The following is a 23,227-nucleotide window of genomic DNA, read 5'->3' as shown; positions in this document are numbered from 1 at the left end:
GTGCCAGTAAGGACGCTAGGTCTCATAGGGGTGGATTGTGATGTCCTACATTGGTTGGGGAGGAAATCAAATTACCATGTGCCAATAAGAATGCTGGCCCCCAAAGGGGGTGGATTTGGAGGGGTAAGGATGCTGGTCCTCAAAGGGGTGGATTTGGAGGCGGTCCCACATCGATTGGAGGAAGGATAGAGTGCCAGCAAGGATGCTAGGCCTCGAAGTGGGGTGGATTGTGATGTCCCATATTCATTCGGATAAGAACAAATCACCATTTATAAGGGTTTAGGGGTGATGTCCCAATTTGGTTGGGATGAGAACACCATTTGACATGGAAACTTTTCTCTCGCTTACGTGTTTTAAAGCCTTGAGAGGAAGCCTAAAGAAGAGAACAAAGTCTGAAAGGGAAAGTCTAAGGAAGTCCGAAAGGGAAAGCCCAAAGAATAGAATGAAGCTTGAAAGAGAAAGTACAAAGAAATAACAATATCTACTGGCGGTGATCTGGTTCGTTACATATAATTTACTTTTATATATTTATAAATGATTTGATGATAGATATAAAAATTTAATTGTTATTTAATGAAGAAAATATAATGGTTAAAACATGATTCACGTGGGACGACAGAGATTGTGTGTGAAAGAGACGAAATGTTTGGTGCCTATTTATTGTTTTAATTATTTATTTATTTTCGTCGGTGTTGGTAATTAAAGAGTTTTTTTTTTTTTTTTTAAGTATTTTTATTATTAAAAACCATTTTTGTTGGTAGTTTGAAGTTAATTTAGTAAAAATAATATTGATAATTTAAATTTTAAGTTATGTTTGAAAAATTAAATAATTATTGAAAAACATGAGAATTAAATTGGGATATTGTAAAGTGCAATGAAATCAGTTTTAAATAAAGGAGATCAAAATCATATTTTTAATTAAAAGTTTAATTTAATACCTCACTTAAATCAATTTTGTCTTGAATGGTTAATAAGTGGGTCCCATCCATAAGAAATTAATTGTTACCGCGTGGGGCAGGTAGAGCAACGCTAGTACTAAAATGGTGCTACAAAATTTAAAGTTCATAATTTCTTTCATAAATATTTTTAAATTGGTAAAAATTTCAATAATACATTTAAATTAAAAAAAAAAATTAATTATTATTATTTTTTTAAAAAAATACCCTCTCAACTTTCAAAATAAAAAATACTCTTTATTTTTTGAATTTTTAATGTTTAATTAATAATGTTTAATTTTTTTAAAACTTTAAAAACACCTTTTTCACTATATATATATATATATTCCATTAATATATAAATAAATAATTTGCAGTGAGTTTCAAAAATATTCCTAAATAACATTAATGTGATGTTCCACCTAGTTCGGAAGGGGAACAAAACACTCTTTGTAAAGGTGTGAAAACTGTTAGATGAACAAAACTCTCAGTTCGTCTGTCTGTAGAAAATGATGGACAGTTTATTATGTCTCAAACCATAGGTATTTCATTAGTTCATAAGAATAAGTACTAAATTAATCAAAGATATCAAGAAAAATGACAATGGTATGATATTGTCTACTTTCACCGTAACTCTCATGATTTTGGTTTGGGCTTCCCATCTGTAGATAGTATTCTTTGATTATAAACACATGATCATTGGTATGAGGCCTTTCGAGAAAGTCAAAGCAAAATCATGAGAACTTATGCTCAAACTTAGAATCGTGCAGAAACCTCTCTCTAACAAGGAACTGCTAGCTAACAGTGAATCGGTTACCATTAATTTTTAATTTTTATGAATAGTTGTATTTAATGAAATTTGATGAAGTGTGATAGTTTAATAAACAGTCCGCAGCTATAAATTGGTGCTCAACAGAGGAACGAAAAGCCAAAAAGAATCCCTTTCTCTTTGGGACAAAAGATGGTATCTGCTTATGAAGATGATGTCCGACAGGCGCTGCTGCAGCCGGCGGCGGCGGCGTTGTTGTCGTCTCAGTCGTTGTGTTCGAACAAGCACGAAGGCAGCGACGAACTGGAGAGGATTCTGTCGGACACAGAGATGCCGGTGGTCCAGCGTTATAGTCATGCCACGTGGATCGAGATTAAGCTTCTGTTTTACTTGGCAGCGCCGGCGGTTTTTGTGTACATGATTAACTACGCCATGTCGACGTCCACGCAGATCTTTTCCGGCCACCTTGGCAACCTTGAGCTTGCCGCTTCCTCTCTTGGCAATAATGGAATTCAAGTCTTCGCCTACGGTCTCATGGTAATTTACATTGCTAACCCCATCTTATGAACACAAATCCTTACTTTTGATATATATATATGTATATATATATATATATATATATACATATATATATATATATATATGTATGTATATATATATATATGTATATATATATATGTATATATATATATATATATATATTTCGAGTAGGGTGGGACGGAGAATTAGGTGGGGACGGAGACAAGCCGGCCCTGTTTACGTAATAAAAAAAAATATCTTTTTACTTCAATCACGAACCTCCACAAATGATATGATATTGTCCACTTTCCGCATAAGCTCCCATGGCCTATGGTCTTCGGGAGACCTCTTTTTCTAGAGCTCTCGAATAACCTCCCCTTAATTGAGACTCAACGATATTGTCTACTTTGAGTATAAATTCTCATGACCCATGATCTTCTGGAGTCCTCCAGCTCTTGAATAATCTCTCCTTAATTGAGGCTCGACTCCTCTGGAGCCCTCGAACAAAATACACCATTTGTCGACCCTGAGTCACATTTGACTACATAACTAAGTTAAGAACTATATAACTCTGACACCATATTAAGAATCATGAACCTCCACAATAGTATGATATTATCGACTCTTAGCATAAACTCTTCTGATTTTTCTTTTGGTTTCTTCAAAAAGTCTCGTATCAATAGAGACAGTGTTCCTTACTGATAAATTTAAGATCTTCATCTTAATTAGTCAAGGAGAGACTACTCCGCTATTCTAAAAATACTCGTCTTATAGTTTAAATTGTCTAGTTTAACATTAATCGTATGTTTTAACCAAACAGTTGGGAATGGGAAGCGCAGTGGAGACGCTATGCGGGCAAGCATACGGCGCCGAGAAATACGACATGCTAGGCATATATTTACAGAGATCAGCCATATTACTAACTCTAACAGGCGTAGTCTTAACCATCCCTTACATATTCTGCAAGCCAATCTTGCTCTTTCTGGGCGAATCCAAGGATATAGCTTCAGCATCTGAGATTTTCGTGTACGGCCTGGTGCCTCAAATCTACGTGTTAAGGATAGTTGACCGTTCATTAAGGCAAATATCTAGATATTTGCCTTACATTACGGGTTACCATATTTTCTCTTTTACTAAATGCAAATATATTGTATTCATTTATTATTCTTTCCTTTTATCGCTATTTCCTTATTATTTGTAATTTACCTTATTTCTGTATTCTGTAAATGATTATAAATAAGAGAACTCTCACCACCATTTGGGTGTGGTGGATTAATCAAACATTTACATGGTATCAGAGCCCTTTCGGTTTAACAACCCTAATCCTTTCTTCTCTATGGCTTCCGAATCTTGTTATCATCTTCTTCCTTTCAATACTCTAATCCATATGATCACCATCAAACTTTCTTCCTCCAATTATCTTCTTTGGAAAAGCCAACTTCTCCCTCTTCTTGAGAGTCAAGACATGCTGGGCTATGTCGATGGAACTATGGTTCCACCACCTCGCTTTGAACCAGAAACCTCCTCAACATTCAACCCCAAATATTTGGCATGGAGAGCAGCCGATCAACGACTTCTCTGTCTCCTGCTCTCCTCTCTCACTGAGGAAGCCATGGCTGTTGTCGTTGGTCTCTCTACTGCACGTGATGTTTGGCTTGCGTTGGAAACTACGTACAGCCATCAGTCAAAAGCTCGTGAACTGAGACTCAAGGATGACTTGCAGTTGATGAAACGTGGCACAAAACCTGTTGCTGAGTATGCCCGTGCCTTCAAAAAAATTTGTGACCAACTTCATGCCATTGGCAGACCCGTCGAGGACATTGATAAAGTGCATTGGTTCCTTCGTGGACTCGGCACCGAATTTTCAGCTTTTTCTACTGCTCAGATGGCTCTCACCCCTATCCCCTGTTTTGCAGATCTAGTCTCTAAAACTGAAAGTTTTGAGTTGTTCCAGCGCTCCCTTGAGTCCTCTGACTCCACTCCTACAGCATTCATAGCCACTAATCGTGGCCGCACCCATGAAAGTCACCCTGCTTCCTTTACCAACCAGCGAGGTCGTTCTTATTCTCACAAAAACAACTCTTCTAATCGAGGACGAACCCACTCAAGTCAGGGTCGTCGACCACCTCATTGCCAAATATGCCGCAAAGAGGGCCATTATGCTGACCGCTGCAACCAACGGTATGTTCGACCTGATTCTTCTCATGCTCACCTTGCTGAAGCCTTTAACACGTCATGTTCTATTGCTGGACCCGATGCTGCTGATTGGTTTTTGGACACTGGAGCTTCGGCCCATATGACTGCCGACCCATCAATTCTGGATCAGTCTAAAAATTACACGGGTAAGGACTCTGTGATTGTAGGAAACGGTGCATCCCTACCCATTACCCACATCGGTACTCTTTCTCCTGTTCCAAATATTCACTTATTAGATGTCTTGGTTGTCCCTCACCTCACTAAAAATCTTCTTTCCATAAGTAAATTAACGTCTGATTTTCCTCTCTCCGTTACATTTACTAATAATCTTATTACTATCCAGAATCATCAAACAGGAAGGGTGGTGGCAACCGGTAAAAGAGATGGAGGGCTATATGTGCTGGAGCGCGGCAACTCTGCTTTTATTTCAGCCCTTAAAAACAAATCTTTACGTGCTTCATATGATTTATGGCATGCTCGTCTGGGTCATGTGAATCATTCTGTTATTTCTTTTTTAAATAAAAAAGGTCATCTTTCTCTTACGTCTTTATTGCCTTCTCCATCATTATGTAATAGTTGTCAGCTTGCGAAAAGCCATCGATTGCCTTATTCCCGCAATGAACGTAGGTCGTCTCATGTGTTAGATCTTATTCATTGTGATCTTTGGGGTCCTTCTCCCGTCAAATCAAATTCGGGTTTTCTTTATTATGCTATTTTTATTGATGATTATTCTCGATTCACTTGGTTTTACCCTTTAAAATTTAAATCTGATTTTTTTGATATTTTTCTTCAATTTCAAAAATTTGTGGAAAATCAATATTCTTCTCGTATCAAGGTATTTCAAAGCGATGGTGGTACCGAATTTACTAGTACTTGTTTCAAAACTCATTTACGTAATTCTGGCATCCACCATCAACTCTCTTGTCCATATACACCTGCTCAAAATGGTCGTGTTGAGAGAAAACATCGTCATGTGACTGAGACTGGCTTGGCCCTTCTCTTTCACTCTCATCTTTCTCCTCGTTTTTGGGTTGACGCCTTCAGCACTGCAGCTTATATTATCAACCGGTTGCCTACTCCACTTCTTGGAGGTAAGTCACCCTTTGAACTCCTTTATGGCTACACTCCACATTATGACAATTTTCATCCCTTTGGTTGTCGTGTTTATCCTTATTTGCGTGATTATATGCCTAACAAGCTTTCTCCCCGCAGCATTCCTTGTATTTTTTTGGGTTATAGTCCTGTTCATAAAGGGTTCCGCTGTCTTGATCCCGCCACCACTAAGCTATATATCACCTGCCATGCTCAATTTGATGAAACTCACTTTCCTGCTATCCCTAGCTCCCAAGCCCAACCTCTTTCCACTATTCCTATTTCAAATTTCTTGGAACCACATCTTCATCATATTGATTCATCCCCCCCTACCACTTCATCACCGCACATTCCTCAATCCAGTTCATCCCCGTGTGATATTTGTTCTGACCTTGTAGATGAGTCTGTGCAGGTTGATACTTCTCTTGCAGGTTCCACTTTGTCACCCTCGACTTCTAATTCAACCTCTATTGAACCTCCTGTTGATTTCTCTTCTTTGGGCACTCATCCTATGATCACACGCGCCAAAGCTGGTATATTCAAGACTCGTCATCCAGCAAATCTTGGTATGTTGGGCTCATCTGGACTTCTCTCTGCTCTTCTTGCATCCACTGAGCCAAAAGGATTCAAATCTGCGGCTAAGAATCCTGCTTGGGTGGCTGCCATGGATGAAGAAATTCGAGCGTTACAACAAAATGATACTTGGACTTTGGTTCCTCGCCCTGCCAACACCAACATCGTGGGCTCTAAATGGGTGTTTCGTATTAAATATTTGTCCGATGGATCCGTCGAGCGTTTCAAGGCTCGTCTCGTTGCCAAAGGTTATACTCAGGTTCCTGGTCTTGACTACACTGACACTTTCAGTCCAGTTGTCAAAGCTACCACTGTCCGTGTTGTGCTTTCTATTGCAGTCACAAATAAATGGCCTCTTCGACAACTTGATGTCAAGAATGCTTTTCTCAATGGAACGCTTATTGAACGTGTTCATATGGAACAACCTCCTGGGTATGTTGATCCTCGATTTCCAAAGCATGTTTGTCTATTAAAGAAAGCTCTCTATGGCTTAAAGCAAGCTCCTCGTGCTTGGTTTCAGCGTTTTAGCTCATTTCTTCTCACACTTGGGTTTTCTTGTAGTCGCGCTGACACGTCCCTTTTTGTCTTTCATCAGCAATCTAACCTTATCTATTTGCTTCTTTATGTTGATGACATTATTGTTACCGGCAACAACTCATCTCTTATTAACAGCTTTACTCGCAAGCTTCATTCTGAGTTTGCTACCAAAGATTTGGGTTCTCTCAGTTACTTTCTTGGTCTTGAAGCTTCACCCACTCCTGATGGTCTCTTTATCAGTCAGTTAAAATATGCTCGAGATATTCTTACTCGTGCTCAGTTGCTCGATAGCAAACCAGTTCACACTCCCATGGTTGTTTCTCAACACCTGACTGCTGATGGTTCTCCTTTCTCTGATCCTACTCTCTACAGATCTCTTGTTGGCGCCCTTCAGTACTTGACTATCACGCGTCCAGATATTGCCTATGCTGTCAATTCTGTCAGTCAATTCTTGCATGCCCCTACTGCAGATCACTTTCTTGCTGTCAAACGTATTCTTCGCTATGTCAAAGGAACACTCCACTTTGGTCTTATCTTTCGTCCATCCACTGTTCCTAGTACGCTAGTCGCTTATTCGGATGCTGACTGGGCTGGTTGTCCCGATACTCGTCGTTCTACATCCGGCTATTCTATTTATCTTGGTAACAATCTCATTTCTTGGAGTGCCAAAAAGCAACCTACTGTATCACGCTCCAGCTGTGAATCTGAGTATCGTGCTCTTGCCACAACTGCTGCTGAACTTCTTTGGGTTACGCATATTTTGCATGACCTCAAGGTCCCTATTTCACAGCAGCCCTTACTCTTATGTGACAACAAAAGTGCTATTTTTTTGAGCTCTAATCCTGTTTCTCACAAGCGGGCCAAACATGTTGAACTAGATTATCATTTCCTTCGAGAACTTGTTATCGCTGGCAAACTTCGTACACAATATGTACCCTCTCATCTCCAAGTTGCTGACATCTTCACAAAGAGTATTTCTCGACCTCTCTTTGAATTTTTCAGATCCAAGCTTCATGTTCGTTCAAATCCGACGCTCAGCTTGCGGGGGGGTGTTAAGGATAGTTGACCGTTCATTAAGGCAAATATCTAGATATTTGCCTTACATTACGGGTTACCATATTTTCTCTTTTACTAAATGCAAATATATTGTATTCATTTATTATTCTTTCCTTTTATCGCTATTTCCTTATTATTTGTAATTTACCTTATTTCTGTATTCTGTAAATGATTATAAATAAGAGAACTCTCACCACCATTTGGGTGTGGTGGATTAATCAAACATTTACACTACGCCTACGCCTTGAACTTCCCCATCCAGAAGTTTCTTCAGGCGCAGAGCATAGTGTTTCCAAGCGCCTTCATATCGGCCGGGACGCTTGTGGTGCACGTGGTGTTGAGCTGGTTGGCGGCCTATAAAATGGGGCTGGGCTTGCTGGGAGTGTCGCTGGTGCTGAGCTTGTCGTGGTGGGTGATCGTGGTGGGGCAACTTGTTTACATTGTGAAGAGCGAGAGTTGTAAGAAGACGTGGCGGGGGTTCAATGTGCAGGCGTTTTCGGGGCTGTTTGGGTTCTTTAAGCTGTCGGCGGCGTCGGCGGTGATGCTGTGCTTGGAGACTTGGTATTTTCAGATTCTGGTTTTGCTTGCTGGATTGCTTGACAACCCTGAGCTCGCTCTTGACTCCCTCTCCATTTGGTAATCCTTCTCTCTCTTTTTCTCTTTTATTTAAAAAAATTTAAAATATATCATTTTTATTTTTTTCAAAATAAAATAATAATAATATATTCATAATCCACCACCCCTAACCTAGGCTCGATTCCTTTAGAATCTTAATAATTTTTTATTCATTTTCTTTTAGAGTTCTTTGTTACATATTTGAAGATTCCCTAAATTAGCCAATGTGGGACTTTCATCATCCAACACCTCCCCTCGAATAAACACGACTCTCATAATGGTATGATATTGTCCACTTTGGGTTTCCTCATCACTCCAATGGAAAGAGTATACCTTGACTATAAACCTATAATCATTTTTGTAAGTTAGTTTATGTGGAACTTTCATCATCCAACAAGTACCACATTTTAAAAATATTACCATATGTCCATAGACAATTTTCATCTATATATTGATTATAACTTTTTTAAAATTTTATTTATAAGGGTGTGAATCCTATTTTTAAAATTTCATACATATTTTTTAAACATAGTACTAACAATAAAAGTATTAATTAAATTTTTTAAAGTTTTAAGAATATTTTTAAAACATTATTAAAAGCTTTATGGTTTTTTTGGTTTAATTTTAAATGAATAAAAATACTCCCAACTTTAGACTTTAATAAAAAAATACTTTGATTAATAAAAAAATATATATAATTAAAGGCATATCTTAAAGAATAAATAAGTGATATAGCATGTGAAAAATAAGAAATTGATTGATCAATTTTGGAAGTTGAGTAAAAAATATTGGCAGAAATCATAAAGTGAAATAGAGAAATTATTGGTTTATTCCTATTATTATTTATTATTATTATTATTATTATTAGAAGAAGAAGATAGCTTCATTAGGGGGTTCATTCAAGCAACGAACCCTGAGTTCAATTATTTCTCTGACAATATTAAACCTTATTTATTATTTTTGACAACTACCCTACCTTTAATTACTATTTTCCGTACAACACAATATATTTATTTTTATTATTTCTTCCAACTAAATTAATAAAAATATCTTTTTATTTCATATTTTAAAATATTTTTTTGTACTTTCTAAATTTTCATTACTATTCTTGAATTTTTTAAAAAACTTAAAATTATTCTTAATTTTTAATAAAAATTAAAAAATTATTATTAGGATTGAATACGGAAAATTACTCTTTTTTAACTTTTAAATTTATTTAAAAAGTAATTTTAGGTTTTCAACAATCTCATTAACACCGTTCAGTTTTTTAGTATAAAAATTTTAAATATATGATGATTTTATTTATTTGTAAATATATTTAGTCTTTTAAGCAATTTACCAATCCATATATTTAAGATACTCGATTAAATCTTAACAAAATTTATATGAATTTAATTATTAATATGATTGATGGTCTAATTAAAATTTAATTAATTAATTTAAATATGTGGTAATTTTGCAGTACCACCATATTTGGATGGGTTTACATGATTTCAGTCGGCTTCAACGCTGCCGCCAGGTAATTTTTCTCAATTATTTCAATTAGTTTAAATAATTGTAAAAATTATTAATTTTATTCCAAAAGCATTTGATAACTATTTAATTTCTTATTTAAAAAAAATATTAAGCCTCAAAATTTTTTGGTTTTATATTATTTCTTTTTGTTTGCGTAATTTACAGTGTGAGAGTGAGCAACGAACTGGGAAGTGGGAATCCAAAATCCGCAGCGTTTTCCGTGGCGGTGGTGGTTGCCATCTCCTCCATTGTCTCCGTCTCTTGTGCCGTACTTGTACTGGCTCTTCGCAACGTCATTAGCTACGTCTTCACAGATGGCGCCGCCGTGGCCTCCGCCGTCTCCGACTTATGCCCACTTCTCTCTCTCACCCTCCTCCTCAATGGAATCCAACCCGTCTTAACCGGTAATAAAATATACTTCTCAACTTTATCCTTTGTTTAAGAGATAACTCTGAAATAGAAATCTGTTAGAATATTAGATGAAAGTATTACATTGTCACATTGTAATATAAAACAGTCTAGTCATGTGTGACACACAAATAAAATAGAAGTATATAAATAAACCGAGATAATAACCAAATAAGAGCGAAACTGTGAAATCTTGAGTCAGTTTGAAAACATTCTTTTACTTAAAAAGGTGTGGAAGCCTCTCTCTCCAACAAACGTGTTTTAAAAACTAAAGGGAAACTCGAGAGAAAGCCCAAAGAGGACCATATTGACTATGAGTGAGCTTGAGAAAACTATTATCTATATCAACAATATACACTTAAAAGTTAACTGTGCTTTCTTTATAGAAATTTTATAATGGATGAGTTTCTCAAATTTTCTTATGAACATTGTGAGTGAAGATAAAATATCCTGAAAACTCTGAATTTGTATTTCCAATTTTGATTCAAAAATTCGGAGAATGTTGTGCTGCACGATCTGACAAAATTGAAAGAATTAGGAGTTATCATCATTTTATCGAAGGTGTGGTAGTTGGGTTTTGCTTAGTTTTGTTATGATTTGATCTTCGAAGGTGTAGCCGTTGGATGTGGGTGGCAAGCGTTCGTCGCCTATGTAAACGTCGGCTGCTATTATATTGTCGGCGTGCCCTTGGGTGCCCTCCTCGGCTTCTATTTCAAATTTGGCGCCAAGGTATTAAAATATAAGAATGTGACAACTAGTTAGGAGTTAGGTCTATTATAGAAATTGAATTACTAGCAATTATATGAATTATTTTTCGTTACTTATTTAAATTAAATTTGATAAACTAATAATTATTTTTGGTTAAAAAATAGTATTAAAGATTTAATGAAAATTTTAATTTATGTACAGGGCATATGGATAGGGTTGATGGGTGGAACTTTCATGCAGACGGTAATTTTGGTATGGGTGACGTGGCGTACAGATTGGAATAAAGAGGTATATAATATATCATAAATAAATAATAATAATTATAGGCGCTAATTAATTAAATTAACCATATACCTTGAAATTAAGTTAGTTTTTATAGAATTTGGTAAAATAAAAACAATAATTCTAATATTAAAAACATAATATAAATATTCACCAAAATTTATAAAAAAACACCCATGCCCATGCCCATCACACATATTGTCGTCGTGTTAAGAGAAGGTTTCCACACACTTATGAATGATATTTTGTTCTCCTCCCCAACTAATGTGGGACATCACAATCCACCTCCCTTCGGGGTCTAGCATCCTTGTTGGCATGGGACCCCTGCCAAATCCACTCCCCTTTGGGGCTAGTGTCCTTATTGGCATATCGCCTCTTGTCTACTCCCTTCGGGAAACAGCAAGAAGGCTGACACATCATCCGGTGTCTAGCTCTAATATCATTTGTAACGACCCAGATGGGGCTAGCGTCCTTATTGGCACATCACCTTGTGTCTACCCCCCTTCGGGAAACAACATGAAGGCTGGCACATCATCCGGTGTCTAGCTTTGATATCATTTGTAACGACCCAGATCCACCGCTAGCAGATATTGTCCTCTGGACTTTCCCTTTCGGGCTTCCCCTCAAGGCTTTAAAACACGTTTGTTCACACTCTTATAAATGGTGTTTTGTTCTCCTCCCCAACCAATATGGGACATCACAGTTATCTTCTCAAACTGATATGGGATCTCACAATCCACCTCCTTCGAAGAGTAGATATTTTTCTTTTTGTGCTTTCCTTTTCTAATTTCTCTTCAAAGATTTTAAAACACTTTTACTAGGGAGATATTTTCACTCTTATAAAGAATACTTACCGTGGTGGAATCTCACAAAAAATTTCACCATAAACTAATACTCGAGGCTAAATTTATGATTTTTTTAGAAATACAAATTTTAAAATCGGAAAGTAAGAAAATTAAATAAAAATATATATAATTAATGACTAAAATCAATTTTTTTTAATTGAATTGCAGGTGGAAGAAGCATTAAAAAGATTAAACAAGTGGGATGACAACAAGCAAATTGTTGAGTAGCTAGAAGGTCTTAACTTTTTCAAATAAATATGAGAATGTTGCATTGTTTTAGGGTTTCAAATCTTTCCTATTAATATAAAGAATTTGGTGTTTACGGTTAAAATGATAGTAATTTGATTTTACTTATAACGGGTTTGAGCTATACTGATCACATATATAGGATTCAATACTATACAATTAACTTCGACAATCAAATGTAGCAGAGTTAAATAGTTATTCAGTAATAATAATGTGTAGTAATGTTCGATGGTTATCATACGAGAAATAGTAAGGTGCATGCAAGATGGCTCAACACAAGCTGATATAAACACTGAAAGTTGATAAGAATAGTATGTCGTAGAGTTCAATGGTTAGTGTACGAGAAATAGTGAGGTGCGTGCAAGATGGCTCGACACTAATCGATATAAACACTGCAAGTTCAAGACTGTTCAGTAAGAACAATATGTAGTAGAGTTTGATGGTTATCGTATAAGAAATAGTGAGGTGCATTCAAGATGGCTCGACACTAACCGATATAAACACTTATATTGAAAGTTTAAGATTTTATTAGTCATTTTTTAACATTTAAAGACGAAACAGACATAAATTAAAAAAAAAAAATCGAGATTACCTTGTAATTTAACATAAAAAATACTATTTTGTCGATATATTTTCAATTTTAGTATATTTGTTAAAACGACTAAAATAATAAATCAAAATTAAAACTATAAAAATCAAATTATATATTAATAAAACTTAATACATGGATTAAAATTAGACTTAAAAAAAAGTATTATTGTCATTCTCATCGGCGGAATTATCGTCGAGTATAAATACTATTTTCCCGCCAAGAACACATATGATGGATCTTCATTTCATTCTCTTGTTCTCGTTCAAAATTTGGAGGCTCCGGAAACTGCCATGAGGGTTAAGAGATACGACCTGATTTTGAAGTAATATACTTGATGAACTTGCATTTTCATTCGATTTTTGGATCTCGTTTGCTCGTTTTCACATTGTTGATGTTTCATCTACTCCGATTATGCTACTTGGCGGTTCTTCTTTGTAGCTATGAATTTCGTTTGGTATTGTTATGTCTTCTCTTTGTTTGTTTCGTCTTGTAAACTTCCGTTGTTCATAATCCGTATACGTCTGGCAAAGATTCTTGTCTATGATCTGTTTCTTCTGCATTTGATGTTTGTTTTTGCCACGATTTGTCCGAAGAGGAAACAATCTGTGCTCTGTTCTTCATTGTTCTCCCTTCTTGCTAAGCTCTTTGACGCTGATTCACTTTTGTTGTTTCTTTTTTCTTTCTGTGTTTCAAAATTTGATCGCTTCCTTGCTTGATTTCCTTTATCTGCTGTGTGTATTTGTTTTATTGTAATGGCTAATAAGGAAAATGTAAAATAGACGATTAGGAGAAACGAACAAGAATATGAATGACTATATTGCATCAAATGAAGCATCCTGATTCCTGGACTTAATTTTATGTTTGTCTACTGATTTTTCCACATCATCTATGAATGACCATGGAAAGTTTGCACGATGTTCCAAAGTGAAATTGCCTGGTGCATAAGTGAAGAATAAGATTGCGACTCTTGTTTTCATGCTCTCTATTTCGTATAATAGCTAACATTCTCTGCAATTATAGTTCATGTAAAACTGTAGTTTGGTTTATAGGTTTTGCATTTACAATTTCATCTAGCTCTGCCAAAGTTTTATCCAAATTGAAGTAAGAACAACATTTTAAGATGCTCATAGAAGTCCGGTGGCTGTAAATATGCAGGTAGGAAAGCAGGCTGCTATGATAGCTAACACAAATGGCCAGATCTTAGGTGCGTGGCTTCTTGCTGTAGCTTTATTTTGCACATGCCATAGAGAAATTCATAGGTTGCAGAAAAGAAATTATATTATTGTTCAGTTCTCATCACACGGACACACTTAGCACTGGAAGAAAACCGAGTCCATGCTACATGCGCAAGTATACACTAGATGCCGTTTTTCCAACTGATGAAAATGTGGTAGGAACTGAATAGTGATGATGATATTAAACTGAAAATTTAATAACAAATAGGAGAAGAAAAAAAAATGGAACTCTAATAAATTATGATGCCAATAATCCTTTCTGATTCTAGAAAGACAATCACTTATTTCAGAAAGAGAGAAAAACCAACAATGAATAACGAACCATCACTTCTTCTTCCCTGCTTTCCCCTCCTTTCTTCTGACAACTTCATCAGCATATTTCACTCCTTTACCCTTATACGGTTCTGGAGGTCTCCATTGTCTAATAGAGGCAGCAAACTGACCAATGGCACATTTATCATAACCACTGACGGTAATTCTGGTGTTTTCTTCCACCATTACTTGAAGCCCGTCAGGAATGGCCATTCTAACTGGATGAGAGAACCCAAGATTTAATACCAAGTCTTTTCCTTCTAAAATCGCTCGATAACCAACACCTACCAATTGAAGTTTCTTCTCAAACCCCTTGGATACTCCTATCACCATATTGTCTGTAAGGGTCCTGAAGAAATCAGTTGAAATGGTCATACGACAGCTGCATTTTCTCAGAATACATCATTTATTACTCTTTTTCCATCAGACATCATTCATCTGTATTACAAATGAAGGAACAATGGCTGGTTGTTTGCATTCATAACATGAAGTGGTTTTGGGTTTTCAGAATTTTAAGATATTTTAGTTGGTTTCTTTCTCGCCGTCCACAAATAATCATTAATAAGGAGAGAATATCTAGAGTAGGCCACTCCGTTAGTATTCTCATCCATAAAAGCATTTTTCAGATCATAATTGATGAAAAAGATGACCAACTTGATTAGCGAGGCAAGTAGGCATCTTCATAGGAGGCAACCAAATTTTGGAGAAGATACATTTAGGAAGTGACCCATGTAAACTAAAACTTAAGAGGAAGAAAAACAAAAGCTAAATGTTTCAGAAGATTAAACTTAATCGGTTACTGTGAAAATATTGTAAATTAAATTAGGTGGAGGTTACCTGAAAAGCCCATGCATTTGGTTGGCTCTCCTAGTCTCCAGTGCCTTCTTAACCCTTAAGATCCCTGAATCATCCCTCTCAATCTTCACTTCTCGTGGATAAAGTAGTGAAAGCTCTCCCAAAGGACCTTTAACTTTCAAATCCTGACCCTGTAATGTGATGGTTACATTGGATGGCACTTGAATTGGTTGCTTCCCTATTCGTGATTCCTTGCATTCTATAGTCTTCCTCAAGCGAACAATATGGGATACAGGCATTGTAGAAGCAGAGAATCCATTTTTCTCTCCCAAAAAAGTAGACCGAAAATTGCTGAGCCACAATAAGGAAAATGGTTTCAAATTTAAGAACGTTTCCTTCTTACAAAAAAGAGCTTAATGATTAAATAAAAGACAACCACGACTAACATTGAACAAACTCTATGCTTAACACACTCTCTAAGCCAACTATAAGGAGCCCAGTCTATAGCAGAAAAGAAAGGTAATGTGTAGACGTCCATTGTTAGTGATGGCTGAAGGGTTCAAAACACACAAAAGTCAATCAAAGGACAGTGTAATAGTTTAGCACTAAAAAACATATTCAAACAGCAGAGAATCGAAATGTCCACATTGGTGGTGGTCTGGCAGATGACTTGTTTTGTACCATACAACCACAGTGTAAGGACAGCATACAAACACAACTAGACTTGAGGAACATGGAAGGACACTTCCTCTAAATTCTATCCGCGTAATTTACTCACCTCAATGACTTAATGACCAGTAGAAAATTTCACGTTTTTAGGAGAGCGTCTCTCTAAGAAAACACGACAAAGAAATTAAAGATACTATCTAATTCATAATTAAACCCAAATGGAAGACATAACTTCAATCAGCTGATAAGTTTCAAGAAATTTTCCAATTGACTTGAAGTCTTGAATATGAAAATAGAAATAATTTCAAAAAATTCCTAGAATTAGAAAATCATCTAGATACATTGAGGATGGTTATCCAAAAAAGTTCCCTAAGGTTTAGGAAAGATATCCTCAAAGTACGACAACTTCTAAGCAACCAAATAGCGAAAACTGTAGCTACAATAATCTCCAGAACGGCTGACTCATATCAAGAAAATTTAGCTCTGTGTATCAGAGTTGGAGGCTTGGCAAGATAAAAGAAGATAACGATGACCGGAAACCCCCAAATTCACATCCCAAGGAAATGTGCACTAAGACAAACAAGTTGAACGCAAAATGAAAAACCTTTGCTGACCATTATGGTCTATTCGAGACTTCACACACCACAAATGCAACATGTAAGAGTAGAACGTCTCCACGGTTAGAAAGGGAACCCAATTAAGACGAACTTCGGAGCTTGTTCAGAAAATATTGTAATTATAAAATCTGAAGTCTACCATTGGTCACTAATATGTTTGAACCCAGAAAGATAATCATTAGAGCAAAATTAAGAGTTGTACCTGGTTTGAAAAGGGATGGATAGCGTGGAAGCCATAGCCTATTACAGTGAACACCCAGTTTGACAGAACCAGTTATATGGTCTGCTGTGAGAGGAGGCTATCCAAACCTAAAATGACAAAAACAACCTTTCTGGCTAATAAAAACCTCGATACTATCCCTGTTTCGTGTTGGTTTTTTTTATCACCCACGAAATTTTTTCGTCCATCATTATTTTTTGTACGACTTATCATCCCCAACTTACCAGACGCTTTATCTTAATGTAATTTTGGTTAATTTTTCAGTTTCTAAATATTTATATTTGTTTTTATCTTTAATATATTAAATTGTTTGTATTTCTTTGAATATTCTTTAATTTTGAATTTATAAAATAAACATTTTTTTTAATCTTTATGAGAGGAAACATTTAATCTATAAATTTCCTTCGTAATTTTAAATTTGTAAATTTTGATTTTTAATTTAACCTTTTTATTTTAAAATTTATCACAATCTAATAGCTACATGCAAAATTCTATCAAAATCAAATGTCACTTATTATTATGTTAAAATAATTTTTAAAAAAAAAATCCTAAATTTTATAATTTATCTAAAAATATTCTTAAAGTTTTTAAAAAGTCTAAAAAAAATACATTTACTTAGTATTTAACTTTACAAAATTTTATTAATAGCCTTAATTTTTTTTAAAAAGTTCAAAAATAATTTTACCGTTAGTACGAAATACTCATAAAATTTTAAAAATAGCATTAACAAAAAAAAAAAAAAGTTCAAATTTTTTTTTACTATCGGTACTTGGTAAATTATCTTTAAACTTTTTTATGTTACTTTTGAAAATACTTGATTCAAGTATTTTTGAAATATGGCACTAATAGTAAAAGTATTTTTAAATTTTTTTAAAAAAATTAAGAGTATTAATGAATTTTTTTAAAATTTAAATGTAAATCCAAATCAGTCAGATCTTTACTCGAGTATAGGTATTTTTTAAATCCTTTTGAAAGTTTGAAATATTTTCTTAAATAAAGTATCAAATTATTATCATCCAAAACTAATAGTTTTTTAATATTTTTTTAAAAGTTTAAGGGTATTATTGAAATTTTTAAAAGTTTCGGAGTATTTTTAAAACAAATTGTAAATTTCAGTTCATAAATATATTTGGTTATTTAGAAGTTTATCAATCTACCTACATTAGAAATTCTTTTAAATCTTAACAATATTTTTCACTAGGTTAAATTGTTGTATATGATAAATGGTTAGATACTAAAATTAATGAAGTATATTATAACTAAATTATTACTTTTTTCCAGTGTTTTTAACCTTAACTTTGTATAGGCTTATTTAGGTCACTTTCATAAAATTTCCATGAGATGGAAGGCCTTCATCTTCATATTTGTTAAAATGAGTACACGTTGAAACTTCAGAAGAAAAAGTTGGTAGAATTATTATAACATCTGCTGATTGCGTGTTGACTATGCTACAATTTAAGTGAGATAATCGAAGTGATTTAATATGGACATGCCCCCTGAAGTCCACTTAAGAATTATGGAGACACAAATAGCAAACAAAAGTTTATCCTGAATTCATACTCGAGGTCCCCAGCTGTACCTCTAAATCAGCCTTCTCCTTTGTCCCTCCGGAATGTCTCTGGAGTTGCTCCCCACTTTGAGCACCACGTAAATGTGCTGCTCGAAAGAAGTTTTTGATGGCTTCATCCTTCTCGTCAATAAACCGCATAAAACTTTGAATGGTCTGAGTACAGCCAGTATTGGACGGAATGGGGGTCGGTGTAACCACCTCTGAACGACGGTGTTGTCGTTGATAACGGATATACTGACCAATTATTCTTAGAAGAAACATGAAAAGTGCAGCAGAGGAAATGATTCCACAAAGTAAATACAAACCCCAGAAACTGATTAGGTGAAGTTGGTCTGGCTGCGCTTCTCCTCCCCGCTGCCCGGGACAACCCAGCTTACAGAACCAGGTGTCGTGTATCTCTTGAAGCTTTCCATTCTCAGAGAGTCTTAAAATTGCAGTTGACATATCGACTGCGAGTCGAGATCTTCGCTGAAAAGCCTGTACTCATATAACGAAAGTTTAAGAATCTATTAGATATTTTTTAAAGCTTAAAGATTAAATAGATTAGAGTCATGGCCTCTTCTTCTTATGCGGATGCATATAACAATTTATGTTGAGGATGATGGTTGGGGGAGTCCCACCTAAATGATTATGGGTTTATAAATAAGAACTCCCTTTCCATTGGCATGAGGTTTTTTTGGAGAAATTCAAAACAAAGTTACGAGAACTTATGCTTAAAGTGGATAACATCAAACTATCACGGAGAGTCGAGATTCTTACCAAATTATGCATATAACAAATAAAGCATTATTAGGTAAATAAAAGATAGATAGAGACTCACAAATCCCCATCCGCTTCTGGTAAAAGTTTGTCCAATCATTCCAAATTCTTTGGTCTTAGACAGAAATAACTCCAAATATGGCAGTTCATCAATGATAGCTGCCACACCGCCTCCTTTTGGACCAAGCCGCAGTGCTTTCTCGTAATCATCAGGGTTGTAAAGCTTCACTAGTCTGGAGCGTGGTATGAAAAGGCTCTGTGTCAAATAGTCATAAGCAAAGGATCCTACCTGATATCCTATTGGCAAGTTACTTGCAACCAAGTCATCAATTCCCCGTATTGGCGACCAAAGTTTCTGAATTGTGAGTATTGATGTCAAACTTGCAGTGTAGCTTGACGTTATTACCAACAATAAGAACAGCCATACCAACATCACCATTCGTGAAAGTGGGCTAATGGTTGCTTCTTCTGTTTATTCAATGATAAGAACAATAAGATAATCAAGAACAATATGGATCATTGTTCTTCTCTTTCTTTGACAAAACATTTAAACAACCATTATGTTTTGAATCTTACCAAAAAGGAAGAAATAGGAGCTCTAAAATGTAAAGGACTTACGATTAGCCTTGAACAGAGTTGAAAAGCTGAACCTGCAACACACACAACAATAGCTTCGTATGAGTTATGACCCTCAAATTGTGCTTAAAAAAAGAAAATACAAAAATTGGTCAAAGGAGCAATGTGAGGGACGCCATAAGAGCCTTACAGACACATAGTGATAATCTGCCTCTTTGGAGGACCTCGAAAATGGTCGTTGATTCGGTGCTCAAGCATCCAAATAACAATCCCAATAATCACAAAAGAAAATCCTGTTACACACCACATCTCTGCTGTAAATGGTTTAAGAAACACCCAAGCACTTGATTTTGAATCTTTAACTGGGGCAACTATGATAAGCCCGGTAGTGATATAGGGTTGAGAAAAATCAACAACCTTTGTACGGTTGGTAACAATAGCAATGTCTCCAATAGCTGCATCAAACACCTAGAACCCAAATTTTTTTAGAATAAGCAAGCCATTTCAATGGAATTCAGACAAGTTCAAATGAAGAACACTCTACTCACATTATCTGCAACCGATTGAACGAGTTCATCGTAACTAGGATTGACTTGACCATCCCCAAACGGCACAAATTTGTAAGGAACTTCATATGGAATAAGCTTGAGAGCTGCTTTGAAAATATCAATAACGTATCCTTGAACCACATTGGTGTTGTTCACTTGAGTAACAAACTCAACAAAGCTTTCTCTTCTTGGATATGCAATTCTTAGGGGCTTTCCAGCGTCTGCTATCACCCAACCGTTTGGTATTTTTGAGTTTCCACCAGGCCAAACTACAATGTCGAGTTTCTGGTCTAAGGGGGAATCTTTTTGTTTCAATGTCAAGGCTTCTGGTGGTGAAATCGAGAATCCTGAGTAGTTAAACCAATAACCCACCGTACGAATTTCCTTTTGGTCAATATTAATCACATCATAGCTACCATTGATGATATTTCTGTCTTCACCAAACTGAATTCGCCCACTTAAACCACTGTAATTTGTTTGCATAATAATCCTAAGAAGATCACTTCCTCCATTAAACACTTTAAGCCTTCCTAGTTGAATTCCACTTTTACTAGTGCCAAATACTTTACCTGTAGATGAAAAGGTTATATTACCATTTTCTTTGAGAAACTTATCCACTGCCCTGGCAACAACCCATACTGAATCATAAGCATAGAGTCCATAAACATTCAACACAGAATTGGCCAAACCTTTTGGCTGCATTTTGCTCAAACGATTCAACAAATCCTTCTTTCCTTTAGACTCTTGAGTATGAGGGCGTAGCCCCACTACTCCATTAAGTATATCAAGTGAAGCAAGATCTGTTGGTGAAAAAGAATCTAGAGTTGTGGCAAGCCAATCAGTTGCAAACCAAACGTAGTTGCTGGAAAGCATTCCAAGTTTATGGGCAATGGTGAAGATTCTTAATTGAGGATCGGGGCCGACGTGAACGACATAAACACGAGGACCGAGCAATTTAGATTGGTTAAGTATCTCCGTGATCTTAGCAAGATTAGCCAGAGAAGGCAAGCCAAATCCATGAGAAATACGACACATTTTCTTCTGAAGTTCATCACCCAAAGAAGATATCCCATTTCTCCCATAATCATCATCCAAAAATATAACAATGACTTCTTTCCACCCATAGTAATCAATCAAGTCAGCCATGGCAGCCATTTGGTAAGAGTCACTTAAAGTGGTTCGGAGGAAGAAAGGGAGTTGGAGAGTCGATAATGTTGGATCAGTGGCTCCATATGATACTTGAGGAATTTGTAGACCATTAACAAGCTCAGAAATCACATGAGCCACCACCGAGGATTGTGGGCCAATGATTGCAACAATCTCTTTCTCAAGTACATGCAAAGCTACCACCCATGAAGAGAATCATGAAATCAAGATTAAGCAGAAATTTATCTAAATTTCTTAAAAGATTAAAAGAAAAAATACAAAAAATTGAGGTATAACTAAAATTTCCTTGTCTTAAGTTATCAAACGCCCAAAGAAAAAGATGGTGTGAGATCCCATTTGGAGAGAGGAATAAAGCATTATTTAGTTTTAAAATCTTAAGGGAAAGCTCGGAAAGGAAAAACCCAAAGATGACAATATCTGTCAGCAGTGGGCTTGGACTGTTACAAGTATGAAAGCCAGACACCGGGTGGACACCAAGCGGTGTGCCAGTGAGGACATTGGGCACCGATGGGGGTGGATTGCAAGATCCTATATCGATTGGAGAGGGGAACAAAACGTTCTTTATAAGGGTGTGAAAACCTCTTCATAGCAGAAGTCTGAATATTATACTATAGTTAGAGTCAACGGTGCCCCAAAAAAATCAGGGCTGGTAATCACAATGTAATCTTAGTTTAGTTCTTAGATAGAGCAGAACTATGCTCCAACTCAAACAATAGCTTCTGAACTTGGAATGAACAATACCAGGGGAGAGTGAGCAAAATTTTATACTTTGCCCACTTCTTTATCTTGACTCCACTCTGAATGAGAATACTGATTACAGAAACAAAAAAAAATTGTGAAAAATCATGCTTTAGGATCAAAGTTCCACCTCAATTAGACATGGAGAAGAACAGCATCTCCGTTGACCTTATAGATGAAACCAAAGACAAAGAGAGCTAGACATAGGTGAAGGAAAAACAGGAGCCGCCACAAGGCAGCTCAGCTAGACAACTGAAACAAAAAAGAAAGAGAGAGATTGTACCCCCAACAGAGCCCAAGAAGTCGCTGCAGTTAGAGTCCTCCATCAGGAGCTTCACCTTTGTCCCACTCAAGATGTTGGAGTCAGCATTTATGTCGGCGATTGCTGCTTGCATCCCCGGCTTTGCTGCTCTACCAATAACCGAATTGAAAGTAAAAACCGCACCAATATTTACCACAGCTGCCTTTTGGCACCAGATCGAACCACTAAGAAACAGCCATATCAAAGTATGCAGCAGCGGTAGAGCAGCAAATATTCCCATAATCTGAAAACAAACGAACCACCCAAGCTCTTAATTTGGTTAATACAGTCAGGAAATGAATGTTCTGAATCACAGTAAGAATTAGCACTATAAGTACCTCAGCTCTGTTCAAATCTTAGGGGGCCGCCCACTTCCGGGTTGGGGATAATGAGTATGGAACTCAAGAACAATCCATAGTTAAAGAAACGAGACCATTCAAGGCTGCCCATGTCACAGAGTATGCGCAACTTGCACGACATGAAGAAAGAAAAGACAAAAGAAAAGGAAAAAAGAATGGCCAACAAAAAGCGAAGGTACCACGTGATAAATAAGAACATACATTTTGATCTTCACAACTTTGGTGGGAAGGGCGTTCGAGTCAATTTGAGGGAAGAAATTTCAGTAATTCAAGGATAATTTTCTATTTATGTTCAAAATGAAAACTTCATTTAAGGAAAAATCGAACTAAAAGCAGCATATCATTTCATTTCATTGCATTGCATTAAGAAAAGTGTGTAATTACTAGAACACCCTCACATAACATCTTTATTGGAACAAACTTGGGGATTTTTTTTTTTTTTTTTTTTTTTTTTTTTTTTTTTTTTTTTTTTT

At 36.0% G+C, this 23,227-nt stretch overlaps 3 protein-coding genes and 1 long non-coding RNA gene across 6 annotated transcripts in view; 2 read left to right on the top strand and 2 right to left on the bottom strand.

Annotated features, from left to right (window-relative positions):
* The first annotated feature begins 1,831 nt into the window (after positions 1 to 1,831).
* Positions 1,832 to 12,370, top strand: LOC111485991 (protein DETOXIFICATION 40-like). The gene is made up of 8 exons (XM_023132975.1): positions 1,832 to 2,241; positions 3,044 to 3,270; positions 7,909 to 8,313; positions 9,755 to 9,811; positions 9,973 to 10,211; positions 10,826 to 10,944; positions 11,125 to 11,211; positions 12,219 to 12,370. Exons 1-8 carry the CDS (start codon positions 1,897 to 1,899, stop codon positions 12,276 to 12,278), a joined length of 1,539 nt encoding a protein of 512 aa, XP_022988743.1. The 5' UTR covers positions 1,832 to 1,896; the 3' UTR covers positions 12,279 to 12,370.
* Positions 12,371 to 14,282: 1,912 nt separating this feature from the next.
* Positions 14,283 to 16,869, bottom strand: LOC111486127 (50S ribosomal protein L6, chloroplastic). 2 transcript variants are annotated; one of them, XM_023133148.1, is made up of 3 exons: positions 16,719 to 16,869; positions 15,273 to 15,581; positions 14,283 to 14,784 (listed from the first exon to the last, which is right to left on the bottom strand). In XM_023133148.1, exons 1-3 carry the CDS (start codon positions 16,751 to 16,753, stop codon positions 14,448 to 14,450), a joined length of 681 nt encoding a protein of 226 aa, XP_022988916.1. In that variant the 5' UTR covers positions 16,754 to 16,869; the 3' UTR covers positions 14,283 to 14,447. The 2 variants fall into 2 exon arrangements, with proteins under 2 accessions (XP_022988916.1, XP_022988915.1); XM_023133147.1 differs by lacking the exon at positions 16,719 to 16,869 and adding an exon at positions 15,677 to 15,783.
* A 1,327-nt stretch (positions 16,870 to 18,196) lies between these two features.
* LOC111485937 (glutamate receptor 3.7-like) lies at positions 18,197 to 23,064 on the bottom strand. 2 transcript variants are annotated; one of them, XM_023132913.1, is made up of 7 exons: positions 22,734 to 23,064; positions 22,378 to 22,639; positions 20,190 to 21,532; positions 19,832 to 20,109; positions 19,684 to 19,715; positions 19,127 to 19,533; positions 18,280 to 18,783 (listed from the first exon to the last, which is right to left on the bottom strand). In XM_023132913.1, exons 2-7 carry the CDS (start codon positions 22,634 to 22,636, stop codon positions 18,280 to 18,282), a joined length of 2,823 nt encoding a protein of 940 aa, XP_022988681.1. In that variant the 5' UTR covers positions 22,637 to 22,639; positions 22,734 to 23,064. The 2 variants fall into 2 exon arrangements, with proteins under 2 accessions (XP_022988680.1, XP_022988681.1); XM_023132912.1 differs by lacking the exon at positions 22,734 to 23,064 and having other exon boundaries at positions 18,197 to 18,783; positions 22,378 to 22,636.
* Positions 21,634 to 23,227, top strand: part of LOC111486227 — a 5,595-nt gene continuing 4,001 nt past the window's right edge. Inside the window, exon 1 of the long non-coding RNA XR_002718827.1 lies at positions 21,634 to 21,925. This is a non-coding gene — a long non-coding RNA (uncharacterized LOC111486227). The remainder of the gene's footprint in view (positions 21,926 to 23,227) is intronic.

The sequence above is a fragment of the Cucurbita maxima genome, unplaced genomic scaffold, assembly GCF_002738345.1.
Source record: "Cucurbita maxima cultivar Rimu unplaced genomic scaffold, Cmax_1.0 Cma_Scf00011, whole genome shotgun sequence".
Lineage (NCBI taxonomy): Eukaryota > Viridiplantae > Streptophyta > Magnoliopsida > Cucurbitales > Cucurbitaceae > Cucurbita > Cucurbita maxima.
This window is presented reverse-complemented; position numbering and strand designations above follow the sequence as displayed.